The following is a 17,402-nucleotide window of genomic DNA, read 5'->3' as shown; positions in this document are numbered from 1 at the left end:
ATCATGCAAATGTCATGGTTTATAGCTATGTATACGAAATTCAGCCTGTAATCTTGAGTGCACTTTTTGCTGCTTTTCTTAAAAATAGAAAAATTGAGAAGAAGCAACTTCTCCAGAGTTGCTAAAACTCCCAGTTTATATCAGATTTTGGCTGTCATCAGGCATCAGTACCGTTTAATCATCAAGTACTGCCCTCTTGTGGAACTGCAGTAATCAGAGGAAATCCTAAACAGGAAATCTGTTTTCCCAACAAGATACTGGAGGAGATGGAGTACTGTATCTCCCACTGCATCACAAAAAGATACAAAACAGACTTGTACAAACACCATAACTCCACAGAAGTGCAATTATGGGATGTATGTTTGCACGCTTTTCCCTGGGAGATGCAATATTTAACCATTCTACTGACTGCACATGTAGCTTTTAGGTGGCCTTAAAGGAGTTTGTATGGCAACTTCCTTGTTACGTCATCACTTGCTACCTGAAATACCACTTAGCTCACAGGACTAATGAAAAGGCTGTCAAGAAACCATGTTAAATGGACAAACCAGACAGTTTCTCAGGAGAAAAGCCTTGAAGCAAATCTGGGAAACATTCAGGCACTAACAAATACAGAAGTGAATATTTGGTGTGATCTGAATGCTTCCAGCACAGCTCTCGTTATAACACTTAAGTGGTGATTTCTTTCTTACTCACAATGACAGAAAGACTTTTGCATAGCCACAGTACTGACATATTCTGCATCAGAATGATCTTTCCAAAAGCACTATACGGCAAAAACACAAACAAAAATGCTGATATGTCAGTACTCCAGCTTCATCCATTATGGGAAGTACGTCACATTGTGACAGTTTAAGAATTAGCGTTGTTGAACAGAGAACATAGATCAACAAAAATCATTTAAGAAATTTTAGTAAACAAAATCTCATGCAATAAATTTGTTTTGGCAAGAGAAAAATGCTCTCTTCTCACTATTTTATCAGCAAGTGACCCAGATTTTCACCTACATGGCCCACTAAAAAGTGTTTAATAAAATATGGAAACAAATTGAACATTTGGAAGACTTTCCAAATACCTTCAGAAAACAGATACAAAGCTCCTTGGAGACACTATTCTGGTCATTCGTAAAAGGAAATACCAGTTTTGCAGTTCCAGAATGACTTAAATAATTTTCACACCAAGTGTTTGGATGCAACAGAACTTACCATAAGAACAGTTCTCCAGCCCAAGCCACAAGAGAATGGCAATTTACAACTGCTTCTGTAATTCATAATTTTTCTGTCTTTTTACTCTCTATTTCTGTTTGTGTTGATGAATAGCACCTGCATAAAAGTTTCTTTTGTGTTGGCAGTCAACCGTAATTTCCAGGAAGGGCTTTGCATCATCTTTGTGGTTTTGGCATAGGTGTCACATTAAAAATAAAATAGATGGGCATAAAAATAAAAAATAAGCTCAGCATATATCCTGTAAAAATACTTTAAACTTCTGTATACATCAGTATTCAGTTTCCTATTTTCACTTAAACTTTTTTTTCCTATTGAAGCAAAATGAGTACAGCATGGAGAAGCCATTTACTCAGCCTTTTCTCAAGAGGAGGTGACGTCAGGAGGTTTTATCTAGAGCAAGATAAGATTTTACAGTTTTAGTTTCTGATTTTACAGTTGTAGTTTAGTTTGTTTAGATCTTGGTAGCACTGACTTTTAGCTTCAAAATTTCTTGAAGGTCACTGTTATTTACCTGTCAGTCTTGAGATGCATCTCTGGAGTTTAGTCTCCTAATAAAAAATTAATACAATTGCAGTTGTGCTTTGTGTTTAGCCAAATGACACTGGTTCTAAAACGTTTTAGCATAAACCATCATAGGAAAATATAGGCTTGAAGTTCACTGACAGGTGCAGTGAGCTGTGTACAAAAAGTCCTAGTGTCATCTGTTTGGTCTTAGGCTTTTTCTTCTGAAATTCAAAAGGTTCACTTAGCAGTTTAACATTTTATAAGAGTGGATTTCAGACAGTATTTAAACGCAAGCCTCTCTTGTAATTTACATGTGCCTCTGTGCTGAACTGCTGTGGCACTTGTGGCATGTAACTACATTCACTTGTTTCAGAATATTTTACTGTGCATGTATTTTCAGAATATTTTACAGACTTGTCTATAGATAGCAATGTTTTAAATGTTGATTTTCCATCATTCTTTCTTTATTAGTTATTTTTATTTGTCATTTGAATCATTTGGGTATTCTCTTATGCATGATACTGCCAGAAGGAAAAAAAATACCAACAACAACAAACAAAAAAAATTATCAAAACAGAACAGAACAAAACCCCAGGTTTTGTACTTGGGCAGCCTTCATTAGAAATACTGGGATTTAAGAACGCTAAATTTTTGTCTTGCTGGCATACAAACTGGGAACAGTCAGAGCCCCAGAATATAAGCATCATTGACGTTCTATCCTCTACTATAGCTGCAAATTCAGAAGTGTGAGACATTTGTACAATGGATTAATGTCAAAGTACAACATTTTCCCATAATGGCAGTCATTCTCTCAACACCCTTTTGTAAAATCATTTCTTGAAGATCATGCATGTATTTTTGTCAGCTAGAAACTGTTGGGTCCCCAAATCCCAAGCCAGCTGTGGTTGTTTCTGACTGTTCTGTATAGCATGCATTGGAAATTGGGGAGTTTCCCTGAGATATTTCTGCTGAAGCCTATGCATACCGTATGAACATAACCCTCAAAATTATATTTAAGAACCTGCTAAACTCATTAACCAGGTCTAATAGAAGAAAGTGTGTAAGGGGCTTTTTGACTGAAAAGAAGGTTCAGAATTCCAGATCAATTCCAGATCTAAACATTCAGATGCAAAGTCTTGAGGTATTTCAAATTGTATTATTCCCAGAGGTTTGCTTTTTAGAAATGAAAAATAGGTTTTAATTCCTTCAATGTCAATGAGCTGACAATATCAAGAAATAAACTTTTAGCACTATTGTCTGTGCTTTGGAGTTTGGGCTCCTGGCTGGAATACAGATGCTGTAGGTATGCACAAATAAAAGCATTAACTGCAGTTTAATAGAATAAAAGATTTGAGTTTTAGATCTGACAGAAGGTCTGTTACTTTTTTATTGGTACCCTGTGCCAGTACCCATTCATCCATTATTCCATTTTTAACAGCAGAAATCACTTAGAAGGTGACAAAATGTCAGTATACCCCCACTGGATTCAGCACCAGCAAAAACTAAGTATTCTATTTCCTTAGAGGCACAAAAAATTATTCCTGAAATCTGTTCCTTCGGAGTAGTTCTAATTAATAATTACATAATTAATTGCATGTGGGTTTAGACTACAAATGGAGAAAATTCGATTTTACAGAAACTACCAATGAATTGACAATGATGACTACTTCACATTTGGTTTGAACTACTTTTAAGCCTGAGCAATTAGTGAGACTGATTGCTTTCCATTTGAGCTGGTAACAGGTGTCTTTGATTACAGCCTATGCGTTTTCCTTGAACTTGTATATTCGTCATCACTTTATAGAATTTTGTGCTGCCATGAATCATTTCTGCCAGGTAAGACATCATGGCAAAATGTGGCAATAAAATTTTCAGAGGCACATATTTTGGACTTAATATTTTCCTGAAACATAACAAAAGAGGAAGGGAATTTTAAACACTCAGAGAGCTCTCTGTGAGCCCTGAATTCCTCAGGGTCTGTCCTGTGTAACCTCTCAGAATAACAATTAGATCTGAGAAAGGTTTTAAGCAAAAAGTCAGTGTGTGCAGCTTAATTCTCCATTTTGGAGAAGTCTTCCCCTACTATCAGGTAAATATGTTTAGTCCTTTAACATAGCATTTTTGTACTAACACCATGAGTTTTTCATAAGAGAATTTTCATCTGACTTCAAAACTAGGCTGAACTTCTTCAAAATTAATCAGAACATTCTGCATCTCTACATCACTGCTTGTACTGTTGGGCTTATATTGGTTAAAAATAGCAGTCATTGTGGTTTTCTGTTCCTTTCTGACCACTGTATCAGGGAATGGTACAACATAAGGGTAGAAGGAACCGATCAGTTGGAATTTCTAAGGTTTCTATACTGTTATAGTCAAACTGCTCATCTGGCTATGGCATATGTTTGGTTAGGTTGTTAAGGTGTTTCACACTTCTCATACCATGGACAGCTATACCAATGCCTCTCCTATCATTAGCAGAAAAGGACCCAGAAAAATTTAAATTTTGAGGTGTTTCTTCTCACCTCTTTGATCCTTTCCTTTTCCAACTACCTTTATATCAAGAAACATTTTGACTGTAGTGAGGATAAAAGTATGAGAGAACCAGACTGATACAGGTGCAATTACTGTCTTTGTATTGCTGCTGAAGCTGACAATAGTCACCCAAGAAATCTGAGTCTAAAAACTTGGAACTTGCTGTAGCGATGGAGCAGTTTGCATCTTCATGCAATATTGGGGACTTTATGTACCTAAACTAGCTTTGGCTTTTTTTGATTTTGAAGTAAGTTCTTTAAAGACTATCACAGGGGGAGATTATAGAAGAAATTACCTTATAGCTAATATGCCAGTTTAAGTAGTGAAGAATATTTTTTTAAAGTGTGAAACCAAAATGAAACAGTGAAGATACGATTGGAAGAAAAACATGTAAAAAAGTATACATAAGGTTAAGGCTTTAAAGTCTGAATTGGTGGAACTCCACATGAATAATTCCCTGCAAGGAGTTCCCTGCTAAACCAGAATCTCATTAACTTTACTGATATTTCTAATGCCAAGACGTTACTGTATCTAGGATTTTAATAAGTCATGATATAATCTCATACAATAATAAGAAATAATCCTTTTTCTCAACCAATTATTATGAGCATAAAGGGAAAAGTACATACTTTTCAGATGAACAGAGTGATTCATGGGATAAAAATAAGAACCAAGGGACTGGCCTTAATTACCATTTTTTAAAATCACTTTGGTTAGTCTTTGATCCATCAGATTATGAGGCAAAGCAGTTGGTAGCTTTGGTTTAAGGAATTATTCATTGATCATAGGGATTTAAGCTGCATATAGGAAGGGTTCTGAGATTCTTCAGTGAAGCAGATGTAGAAAAACTGTAATGCAGTAATACTACCTGCAAGGTAGGTTGAACAATTATTAGAAACTGCTGATTTTGAAAACAGATGTTCAGAATAAAAACTGGTTATACACACTTGCAAAAGTCATCCCTTGCTCTGTAGGAAGCATCTTGATATATTTCACTGCAAATTTGACCAAATAGAGAAAAGAATGCTTTGTATATTATTTTTGGTTTGACCTCAAAGATTAGAAAAGGGAGTTATCTAATATTTTATGGCTGTTATTTAATATGTTGAATAATTTAATTATTTTTCCTGAACTAAATCTGTCTTCCCAGGGAACTTGTAGACTCAATGCTTATGTCATTTTCAAAATTCCAAGGAAAGAAAAAACCTCTTTAATTCTAAACCAAACAAAAACTTTAAAAAGCCTCTAGCTTCCCCCCCCCTCCCCGATTATTTAAATAAAGTTAATGAACATTTATTGAGTGTATCGTTTCTGTAATTACTTTCTCTAATTTTTTTTCCTGTGTTCTTTTAGAGATCATCTATAGCTGGGTATTTAATGAATTCCCATCTTTTGTGGCAGAAGACAGCAGGCGCTTCATCTCTCAGGAGACAGGCAATCTCTACATCTCCAAGGTGCAAACATCTGATGTTGGCAGCTATATATGCCTGGTAAAAAACACAGTGACAAATGCCAGAGTTTTGAGTCCTCCTACACCTCTGACACTGAGAAATGATGGTAAGAAAGGCATTATTTCTGGGTACCACATAGAAGCAAAAATACTAAGCCAAAAATACTCTAGTTAATTTAAGAACCATGATTTTATTGTTTTTCAATATATGTATGCATTTACTGCAGCAATCAGCAGAGGAAAGGTGTTCATGGAGACAGTTTCTTTTAAAAGATCTAACAGTTGTGAGAATATTTAGACCTCTGAAGGCTGAGGTGCAATCTGACACCTCCTGATGTATTTTGTTTAGAACAGTTCCTCCTTCTTGTTATTCTGGTGCTCTGTCACTGACAAAGAGAATCAAATCTCCTTTCTCAGTAACCTCTGTTTCTTTGGGGCTCAGTTCAATTGCTTCAGCCCAAATGTCTACTGCCACACTGAGATGCCCTCAGGCATCCGAGACATCCACAGGGGACTGGCAAATATCACATAGGGCATAGAGACCAGCAGCGGGGTGCCAGGAGATACACATTCAGGCATCTCAGATGGCCAAAGCACACATGGTTAGACAACTGAACAGAGGCTGTATTGCTTAAAACTTTACCTGTTGCTCTACTGAACACCTGTAACACTTCCAGGCTCCAATTCAATGCACTAAGCACCACCAAGAATATTACAACAGTTGTGATTACAACGGCACTTAGTTATCCAGGTAGTTTTCAGTTTCATCATGGCAAGTAACCAGTAATTTTTCTGTAAATAAATACCTAATTCTTATTATCAAAAAATGGCTTAGGATTTTTTCCCCAAAATCAAAAGAAAATATCTTCCAATAGTATTTCTTGTGGAGCAATAGAACCTTTCAATATGAATGATATGTAACTGATTCGGTTGGAATATCTACATATAGACACAACTGCTATTTTCTCTTTTGAAACAAAAATATTTAGTATTTATTACATTATAATTGGTTTTTGTTTCTTTTTTCTGTCTTTTTTTTTTTTTTTTTTAGAATAATGATTTATGATTACATAAGGGTCTATATTTTCCTGTTTTCCAAAATGTTCCACATTTAATGATGCTTTCTAGTTCTTCAAAAATACATTTCAGCAATTCAGCATGTGTGAGTCCATACTTAGATAAATCAGAGAGAAAGAAAGAAAAAGACTTTGAGGCTTTTGTCTTGCTTGTAGCTTTTTGTAAAACTAAGACTAGTCTTACAATGTGGAAGCATTACAAAAGCTGGACTTAAACACAGATGACTTATTTTAACAGAGTAAGTAAAAAATGTGTTCACAGATCAGAAAGGAATTAAGTTAATGTTTATTCATTGTAACAGATTGACATTTCTGTCTGCACAGCGTGCAGCCTCTGCAGCAAAAGCTGCATGTTTTAGTGCATCATATCCTATTTTCTTTTGTTGGTTTAGTACCTGCGCTAATTATTTGGTTTCAGGTATTTAACTGAATTAACATAGCAGACTCCATCTTTTCAGTATCAACCTTAGAAAATTAAAAAACCCAACACTGACGGTCTTTAATCAGCTTGAACTATGAAAAAAAAAAAGATACAATTTTATAGTCATATTTATTATCTGTACCTTGCTCTATTGTTTCTTTATGACATTTCTCATGGTTTTATTAAGTTCCAGTTTTGTGCAGAAATTCAACAGTTTAATTATGCATATTGGACTAAGAGTACATAGGCACACAATACAAATACAAGAAATTGAGAGAGTAAATAAAGATGAAGTCAGCAGTCTACATCACTGACCTAAGAAACAAAATCTATGAAGGAAAACTGCACAGATTTTCCTAAATGTCAAGTGGGTAGTATATACCAGCCTCAAGCAAAATTGTGTTTCATGGCTGGCTGTCATACAACTGTGATAATCCAACCTCCTGAACTGTGCTGGAGTATTGAGGAGGCATTGCACATAGATGAGCTGCTCCTCAACAATTTCCCAATTCATTTTTTCACGTGCATTAATTTCTACCAGGCTTCTATGCCTTAATTTTTATCTGTTGGGATTTATGAAAAGCCTCCTTTTTTTTGTAATGGAGATTGTTAGTATTTCTTAGTAAATTGTTTGCTTTCCTGTGTGACTAGGCAAGTTTCTTAGAGATCCAGGCTTTGTACCTAACCTTGAAGTCTCCATAAACATACCTTGAAAAGATATTCAGGAAGATTCTGCTTGCTAAATTATATTTATTATTTAGAAGATCTGCCTTGTCCTACCTCCTCCACAGAATGCAGTAGTATAAGCCTTTTAAAAACTATCTGGGATCACAAATAAAATATTCCATTAATGGTACTGTACTTTTTCTTTTTGATAGAAATTGCTTTAGATTATATTGCCTTGTCCCATTGACAAATATCAATGGACGATGGCAGTATTTGAAAAAAATATATACATTATACTCCAAAATATGGAATAATACAGCTGCTGAAAAGAGGTGGTCGTTAGAGCTAAATAAAATAAGAATAATTTGTGGAGAAAGAAACAGCTGAGGATGGAGTGTAATAAGGAAGTGAGAGATTAAGAAGGGTATTAAAACAAATATCCAAGTTCCTGAAAGTTTACTTGACACTATGTTGTTGTGTATGATATTGAATGTGGCTTTTTAAGCTTTTTGATTATAAAATTAATTGAATCACTTTCAACTTTTCAAATATTGGCTTAATTTTAAAAATCATGCAGCCTTTTGAGTTCTAATGGTTGGCATCACAACTAACATTATCCTATGCAGTCAGCACATTTGTCAGAAACCACGGGAAGAGCTTGTGGTTTTAAACAGCTTTTACAAAAGACATTATATAAATAAAATTATTTATATAGTCTGTATTCTCTGGACATATATATCATTAAATCAAAAATATTCTACTTGATGTATTTGTCAAGTGTTCTCAGGTTTTGATGTATAAACAGTACCTGTACCCAGGGGACTGGACAGCTTGTAACAAAAACCACTCCTATGACAACGCTGGTCTCTATTTATCTATGTGGAAGACACAGAATAATATTAAGGCTTTCTGTCAAACTCTGCAAGAATGCAGGAACTTCCTTGGCTTTTATTAATCTTTTATTTCTTTTGTGATGTGCCTCAAAGGGGAACTTAACTCCTTGATATGAAGCAAATTAAATAAAAACATCAAGAAATCCTTCAATGGATTCTGAATAAAATGAATACCTCATTTGTTCAGATGTCCTTGACAATCAGTCATTTCCTATAATTCAATTTCACTTCAAGCTGGGTTATAAAAACTACTCTAAAATTCTACCTAAGGAGATAAAAAGTTTTAGCAGGAAAAAAAAAATTATGTATCGTTTCATTAACTGCCTTTATAATGCATTAGAAACTTTGAGGAATTATTTAATAACTGTTTACAAATAATGAACAGGGTTGTTAAAATGGATCTTTGCAGGCTTGGATGCTGATTGGGAGCACTAAATTATCTTGACTAATAAAAACAACAGATAACATCTTCAAATTTAGGAAATAGAAACCTAGGGAGCATAAAACATTTGATGCTTGATGGCATAAGGCAGTTATTTCAAGTTCACACATTTCCATTCCACTTTTTCTCCCTTTTTTAATCTTTTTTATTTCTCTTGAAAATATGTTAACTTTAACATTATTCCTGTACAGCAAAGAATTAAGTAATTCTTCATTTCATTTCTGTGTAGTGGCTAGTGGCTTTGCTATGGTGAAATTTCCAGGAAAAAAAAGAGAACTGGTACAATTTCAGATGTCGCAGGATACTTTCTACTGTGTTCCATCAGAGCAAATTAGTTCATATCTCAGCCTAGGTTGATGTATCTGTCCAGATGTATTCTCATGTAACTGAATGCAGGCCTTGACTTTCAATTTTTTTTCCATGTCATTATAGTTCTGTGAGCTAAATCTTGTCTGTCCTAATTTTATTGATTAATTCTATGTGATTAATGGTCTCACATAACAATAAAATGTACAGTTATCAAGGTATTAAGCATGTTCATTTCTACTTTTCCATAATAGAATATGTTCTGCATGTGCTTATGCAGGTTGAACTTCGGGGTATGTTGTTTGAATATTGGTGGGTTATCTAAAGCTCTTCTTCCCAACCTTAAGAAAAATTTGGGAGAACTCATAGTAATTTCCTCAGTGGTGGAAACTAAGCAATATAAAGGGCCAGTATAGAATAGTAAGGTGACAAATAATGCATAAAAATAAAGATAAAGCAAAATTAACAGTTTCACAGCCATTGACTATTTCCATCCCTGAAGAATGCTAATAGTAGTTAATTAACTAATGATTAACATTAGAGATAATTGCTTAAAGATTAACCCTATTGTTTATGATCTGTCAGTTTTCCCTTTCCAGAAATCTACAGATATTTTTTTTTCTTCCTACTTGCATTATGAGTTTTGTCTTCTAATGTGTTTATTCATATGGAGATGAATTCTAGAAGACAGAAAGCATACCTGGATTTTAATGGGAGTTGAAAATACTTACCTACTGTGACTTCATCCTGCCAGGTTTTTTGGAGTGTCTGGCCTTGTTGGCTGCCTTTTTAATGTGGGTTATATTGCAAGATCATTAACTTACATTTTTAAGTGTCCAGCCACAGTTCATATTTGAACTGTGCAAGTCCATAAAAACTATGCAAGACTAGCTGGAAACTGTGGGAACTCCTCCTAATGCTCCAGTACAGAGCTCAACTCTGATGTAAGACTACCTTAATTATTTTTTTTTTACTCTTGTGCCTAAATACTATGGCAACATTGTAAAAAATAATAGGATGAGAGTCAGGATTAAAACAAACCCAGTGTAATCTTATTTCAATTAAAATAGAAAACCAGGACATATATGTAATAGGATGGGGGGGGTGGGGGGGGGGTGGGGGGGGGGGTGGGGGTTTTAGTTTGGTTTTGTTTTTTTCCACAAAATAGTAATGTAATTAGAAAATCTGTTACAGTCAACATCAATGGCCCTTCCACCTAAAATTCTCAGTGAAAATCTATAGGTATGTAGGAAGTTTTATGGGGGGGTCCTATATAATAACTCTTTACAAAGTGTTTTATAGGGATTGTAAAATGGCTCAAGTGCACTATCAAACAACACACAAAAGCTCAAAGACACCATTTGTAAAAGATTTATCCTAAAAAAGTAGAAATAACATCCTGGGGTGGTCTTTCGACAATATAAAAGGGCTGAACCGAAGGGAGTATTGCAGGAGGAAAACTGAGAAAGGTTTGGAAAAGATTAGATTCCAGCATTCAATGTAGAACAAGAACTCTTTACACTGTGAAACAGCTTGCTTTGAGTTTAGTTTACTTTGAGCTCTGTTAAGATAACCTGTTCCAAGGAGCTTTAACTGCTAAGTTTTCCTGCTAGTTTATAGAAACACTATCTACTGGAAATGTGGTTGTTGCTTTTTTTAGTTAAAGTATTTTAAGAGTCTAGACATGTATCATCTTGAACATCTTCTGCACTCATGTATTCTTGTTTTTCTTCTCCTCCTGATGATTTATGAAACTATTACACAAAGGAAAGAGTTAACTGATCCATATACAGAGTGTACAAAGTATAAAATAAATGAACTTGAGAAAAAATGTTCTAAATTCAGCTCGGGATTAGGAATGGTGTTGCATCAAACTATAGCTATTAAGATTTCAGACAAAAATAACCTTTTTCATTGTGAACTATTTTAGATTATTAAGAATGGTCATACCTAATGTTAAGTATTTTACTGTCTCAGGATCTGAGATACAAATTCACAAGTGACTGCTTGCTTTGCAATCATGTGTATGGCATAACATTCAAGTAAGAGTGACTTGTCACTTTGGTGTTCTTGCCAACATAGGGAAATAAACTGATCATGAACAGCAGGAATTTTGCTTGAGGTTAGGACTGCAGTAAGTTTATAACAAGGAGAATTTGTTACTGTTGGGTTTAAAGCAGTAGGTATTTCAAAGGCTGTTGCTAATGAAGGAGAAACATTAATGTTAGTTTGATCTTTCTTATTGAGGAAGTAATAGGCACTTGTATTTACATGGTTATATGAGTAGTCTCAACTGAAAAATGTTTCCCATTTAGGAAGCTCTTTCTGGTTAATTAGATAACAATGAATATTTAGACCAACATAGCTTTGTGTCCTAATTGATCAGAACAAAAAAAAAATAATTCCGCTCTGGAGACTGCAACAACTTTGACACCTTTAATACCTAAGTGCAAAGGGAATATTGTGTTTTTATCTTGTAAAAAAATAGTACAGGTTGCAAGAAAAATGAAGCTTTAGGTGATATCTGAAGTACAAACAACTATGTAATTTACTATAGAAGAAATTAGGTTCTTCAAGAACTATGAACATGCCATCAAGAAGATAATTAGAAGCACTGTGAAAATTAGATTCTCCTCCTAATAATTTATATTAAATAATATTTTCCAGGTTTCTGAATAACTTTTGTGAGCCTGACCAGGATGAACAGCAGGCAATTGGAAAGGAGGAACAATAATCATTGCCCACCAATGCCTAAAAGAAATCTGCCACAGACTTCTTGTGCCAGTTCAGCACAATATTCTCCGTAAAAACAAAGTGAAACAAAAGAAACAATGATAGTTCTTTTAGCTTTTTGCTGACCCATATTCTTAGGCCTCTCAAGCAAGATGGCATGTTGTCCAATGTAGTGGAGTCCTGATGTTTCTTGATGTCTATGGCTGCTCAGAAAAATTATCTATATATATAGTGAAAATGTTCAGGTTATCGTGTTTCCATAGAACTATAAATGCACAAATCTGCATAGTGGAATGCTGTAGACAAGCAATTCATATGCCCTCACTCATAATTGAATATCAAAAGGGTTAGGTTTGGTTTCATCCAATGCCATATGTGTTGGGTTTAGCAGAAAAGCTTAGATGTTAGATTATATATATCTGAAAAAATTGATGGATTGAAGTCTAGGTTATGACTCAGTAAAGACTTCTTTACATAGAGAGAGCCAGCAATCTTGGTCATAGTTACTGCCTGACGTTTACAAACACAGGTAAACAGAGATCTCTGCAGACTAAACTGTAGACTAGAAATTTTGGCCTCTTGTTTGAAGAACTAAAAATACCACAGCTCCCCTCACTGCTTGTTCTGAGCTTACCTCATTGCTTTTGTATCCTTAGGGTCTGGCCCCAGTTCTCTATAATTTAGTCATAACACACCCACTTACAGTTGAAAATGCTTTTAGTTGTATTTGCTGTTTAAGAGAGGTAGAATGTTCTTATGTATGCATGCCATACATGCACACCATTTATTATTTATAAATAACGAATTTTTAAAATATCTCAAGATGGGAATACTACTTCTAGTTTAGAGTTCAGAGATCAACTGCCAGACTAGTGAAATAGAGTATAATATAAAGACGGATTTTAAAGGGGAAGGAGGAAAATTTTGTTTAAGCTTTTGTACAATGTTTTGTTTTGGTTAAGTGTGAAAGTCTTCTACATTTATACCTCCATAATTAGAAATACATTAACATCTTGTCCCCTAGTTGTAAACTAAATAAGAGTTTTTCCCCTTCTGGTCCTGTATTCATTAAGGTATATTTTTCCCAGAAACTGAATTACTCAATTTTCTTTCATATTAGGATAGATTCTAGTAAAGACTTCTTTCCGCTCAGTAATACTTGATAGAATTTACTCTCTGAGTAAAATATGAAAACATTGTTGCTACTTCAGTGTTCAGTGCATTGCAGAATGCAATTTCATGTGAGCATTTTTAAGGCTTCTCAAAATACAAATTTATAGTTCAAAACTTGGCTAGAGGAACTTTAAGTGGAAGGAATGTTGTGAACAGTAATCATAAAACAACCCTTCCCATAGTAAATTTTTAGAGATTTTTGCAGTCACTGGTCTTTCCATTTAGAGTAAGATTAATGCCAGGTGAGTCAATAAATTCTTCCCAATACACTGAAGATTTCTGCTGCAGTCAGGATATAATGGTGGGTATCATAATTATACCTGAAATAATTCAATTTGTGCTGTGAATTTACTGTAATTTTAAATGTGTATATTCAGGGATCTCTCTTCCAAATAAATATTTGGGAAAATTTAATGGTGCAGGTCTTCAGGGGAAATACTAAATTTTTATTTGTCACTAAAAGACCCACACCATAGACAACCCTAGTTTGCATCACAGATTACTGATAGAAGAAATTATATATGAACATTCCTGCCATAGTTTCTTAGTTAAAATTTTCTTGGGTTTGGGTACATATTCATACAACAGGTCATAATTTTAATGTGATAGGAAACTCAATTACTGATCTGTAAAATCATTAGAAAATTCTTATGCATCAGGACAAGTTCATCACTCCCCAAGAGGTTTCCCAGAAACTGAGAGGAACTTCCAAGCCAATAAGAATTCCCAATAATTTTGTGATTAGAACACTATCAAGGTTGTAAGAGAACCAGATTAATATTCCTACACCATGTGATTAAGATTGGGGATTTCACCCGAAGCTGTCAGGCAAACACCCTTAATCACTGAACTATGGGGGTTTTATCTTTGCTAATGAAATAGTGGCAAGTAAAAATCTGTGCCTAATCTTTCTCCTGAGCACAAGAAATCTTTAGCTTTCATTTTCTCCATAGCACTCTGACACTATTTAGCCAGGAATCTTATATTCTTTTCTAGCTACTGTCTTAAAAGCTTATCAGCCACTTATTCAAGTATTCCATTCAAAATTACTTTTTGAAGTAAGCTGAAGAGCTGTTACTTAAACAGTTTGAAATAAACCCAAATAATTTTAACTGAAGGGTTTAAGAAGTAATCATGGAAGCTTTTCTTCTGGGATATTCAAGAAGGTAGTTAATATCTGGAAGACTGATAGAACAGAAAGCATTAGCCTCTACACAGCTGGAGCAGACATGTCAAGATTTCTCAGCAGTCTGATTTTGGATTTGGATTCATTATCCATGAAGACAAAAAATTTTCTTCTGTGGACACAGTCATAGACTCACAATTTTTCTACACTCTTCATTTGAGGTTGTAACACATGGAGTGTTGGGCTAAATGAAGAGGTGAGGCAGTCCCTTTCAAAGTGATAGTGACTAATACCCAATCTGTAGCTCTTTTGCTTGTTCTTAGCTGAAAAACCAACCATAAGAAACGGATCCTTCTATTTTATTCTATTCCCTGTGTCCATTAAATGGTCCATAGGGGAGAATGTAAACAGTTTTAGCTGTAGTAATATCTGTAAATGTTTGAAATGTTGTCACATCTACTCCTGTGGTATCTGAGCACCTCACAATCAGTGTTTATCACATTATTGTGATTTAGTGTTATCTCTATTTTGTGGTGGAAAATTAAAAATGCAGGCAACAGTATAGTTAAGGGTTCATAGGACACTTTGCATAGCAAAGATTTGAACTCAAGTCACAGATTTGCAGCCAAGTCAGAGGAACAACTTGTTAAATGAAACCACTTATTAAAATTAAACCTGATTTTATGAAGATTTTTCCTTCCCTGAGTTGGAGAATATGTAATTATTGTTCTGTGATAGATACTTGCCCTGTTGCCAAAAAACAGTAGCTGAAGGAGGAGACAGGGAAATCATCTCTTCTATAAATATTGAGCTCCATTTCTGCCCATGTGACTAACAAGCCATTAATTTTAACAAAGTCAAGCTGTGCTTAGTCCTGGGATATGTTCATCCATTTGAATCAGTGCCTTTTCTGGTAATCAGAAATATAACAGAAGGATTATTGGTGTTTCATCTCAGTTTGACTTCACCCACCCAGGGAAGACCCTGGCTGGACAGAAATGTGGCAGGCTCTCCTCATACATGCAGAAAGGGCAGAGGCCCAGGGACCGGGAAACATAAGGTGGGATGAATTTTCAGAATAAAGCCCAGGGGTAAGATTTTCTTAAACAAAAAGGAAAGTTTGGCTTTTAATACTTTTTTAACTCTCTGACAAAATTTCAAGATCTGGTAAATTAGATTTATTTTGGAGCAGTCTGTTTCATACCAATCACAAATTCAGCACTTTCATACCCAGATCTGAGCTCAGCAGAAAGGCACAGCTTGTGAAGTAAGGAGTGTAGAAAATTAACTAATTAGCCTAAGGAAAACTGAATCATGGGAGTCATCTCTAGGAAGTTAAAAGATTGTTCAAAAGGAGGTATTTTCATGAGAAGGCAGAACATGGGAGCGCTGAGAACAGCTCTCTGCTCCTCTAGAGTGCTCAGGCCACGTGAGCGAAGTGATTTGTTACCCACTTGAAAATCGTATATTATGTTTTTATTCTGTGCTGATCAATTTTATTTATTGTTATATTTCATGTTTGATAACTGGAAATAAAAAATGACAGAGAGAATTTTTTATTGCCTCAACCAAACCTCTGAGAGTCATGTATATAAGTCTGAGAGAGATTGATTCTAATGCACATAACTCAAGGCCTCGATATTTCTTAGAAGTTCAGGTTCCTTTTAGCACCTGATACAAATGAACAAAAAAACTTGATGAAAATGCAGGTGGTGGTTAATTTACCATTCCTGACTCACAGTGACCAAAACAGAAACTAGGGGAGATAAAGAGCCAGGAGGTACAACAGCCATAGCAAAGCAATTACAATGTAACGTTGGAAGGTAAAGCCTCAATAATTCCCTTGATGTCTATACAACTGTAATGGCCTACTTGGTCTCAAAGATCATAAATAATAAAGATGAAAAATATCCCATTGCAATAATAGGCTTTTGTTTCCTAATTTTCATAAGGACATCAAACAATTGCTCGGTAATTTTTCTACATTTTTTTGCCAGTTGCTGCAGGCATGTCACTTGCTAGTGTAACAATAACCCAGAAGAACAGAACTTGCTATAGGAAATGAATAGATCAGCATTTCATAAGGAACATGAAATGATGGCATGATTTGCAAAAAGCATTCAATACTTGTACAGGATATACCTACTAAAGGGAGTTAATGTAATTTAAAAACATAAGATCTGGAAAGTAATATTGTCCCTCAGATGTGTTCATAGCTACTGTGTTATTTTAAAAGCAAGAATAATATAATCTTATTTTAAGTTGTGTTTTTTTTCAGGGATAAAAAGGCAAATCTTTAATAATATATGCCAATTCAACACAATGATTTTCAGGAACAAAGTCTTACACAAAAGCAAAAAAAAAACCCTTTTTAAAATTCATTGAATCACAACGCCTGTCAGCAAGTATGCAGAGTCAAGAGATGCCAGAGATTTAAAAGGTACACCTCAGGAGTACAAGGCTGCATCATAAGATCTAAATGAACTATTTTCTGTAATGTTTACTACATGGGAACTTAGGCAGATTCCCCTATCAAGACTGAAGTTCTCATAATTGAAGTTTCAATAGACGAAATATGAAGACATATTGGCATTACAAATCCTTACAAATCCCCAAGGCCAAACTCATACATGTGAGGAAGTGGGATGTACTATTCTCCTTCACGGAGCTTCAGGCCTAGAAGCAGCATAGGTAGAAAAGGTGGGGATTTTTTTTTTTAAAAAGGGACTCCTGGGAACAGCTGAGGAACTACAGACCAGTAAATCTGACTTCTGTGTCAAGTCTTTTGATAGAAAATACATGGAAAAGTACAATTAGTAGGATTATATTTATTGCATTACTATATAGTGATCTG

At 34.9% G+C, this 17,402-nt stretch overlaps 1 protein-coding gene across 5 annotated transcripts in view; it reads left to right on the top strand.

Annotated features, from left to right (window-relative positions):
• CNTN5 (contactin 5) overlaps positions 1–17,402 on the top strand; it is a 674,696-nt gene that overhangs the window by 494,313 nt on the left and 162,981 nt on the right. For all 5 annotated transcript variants that reach the window (XM_040584292.1, XM_040584291.1, XM_040584293.1 and 2 more), the window contains one exon: positions 5,616–5,819. In XM_040584292.1, coding sequence (XP_040440226.1) covers positions 5,616–5,819 — 204 coding nt within the window. The remainder of the gene's footprint in view (positions 1–5,615; positions 5,820–17,402) is intronic.

Source organism: Falco naumanni, chromosome 2, assembly GCF_017639655.2.
Source record: "Falco naumanni isolate bFalNau1 chromosome 2, bFalNau1.pat, whole genome shotgun sequence".
Taxonomy (NCBI): domain Eukaryota; kingdom Metazoa; phylum Chordata; class Aves; order Falconiformes; family Falconidae; genus Falco; species Falco naumanni.
Note: the sequence above shows the minus strand (reverse complement) of the source record. Positions and strands in the feature narration are given on the sequence as shown.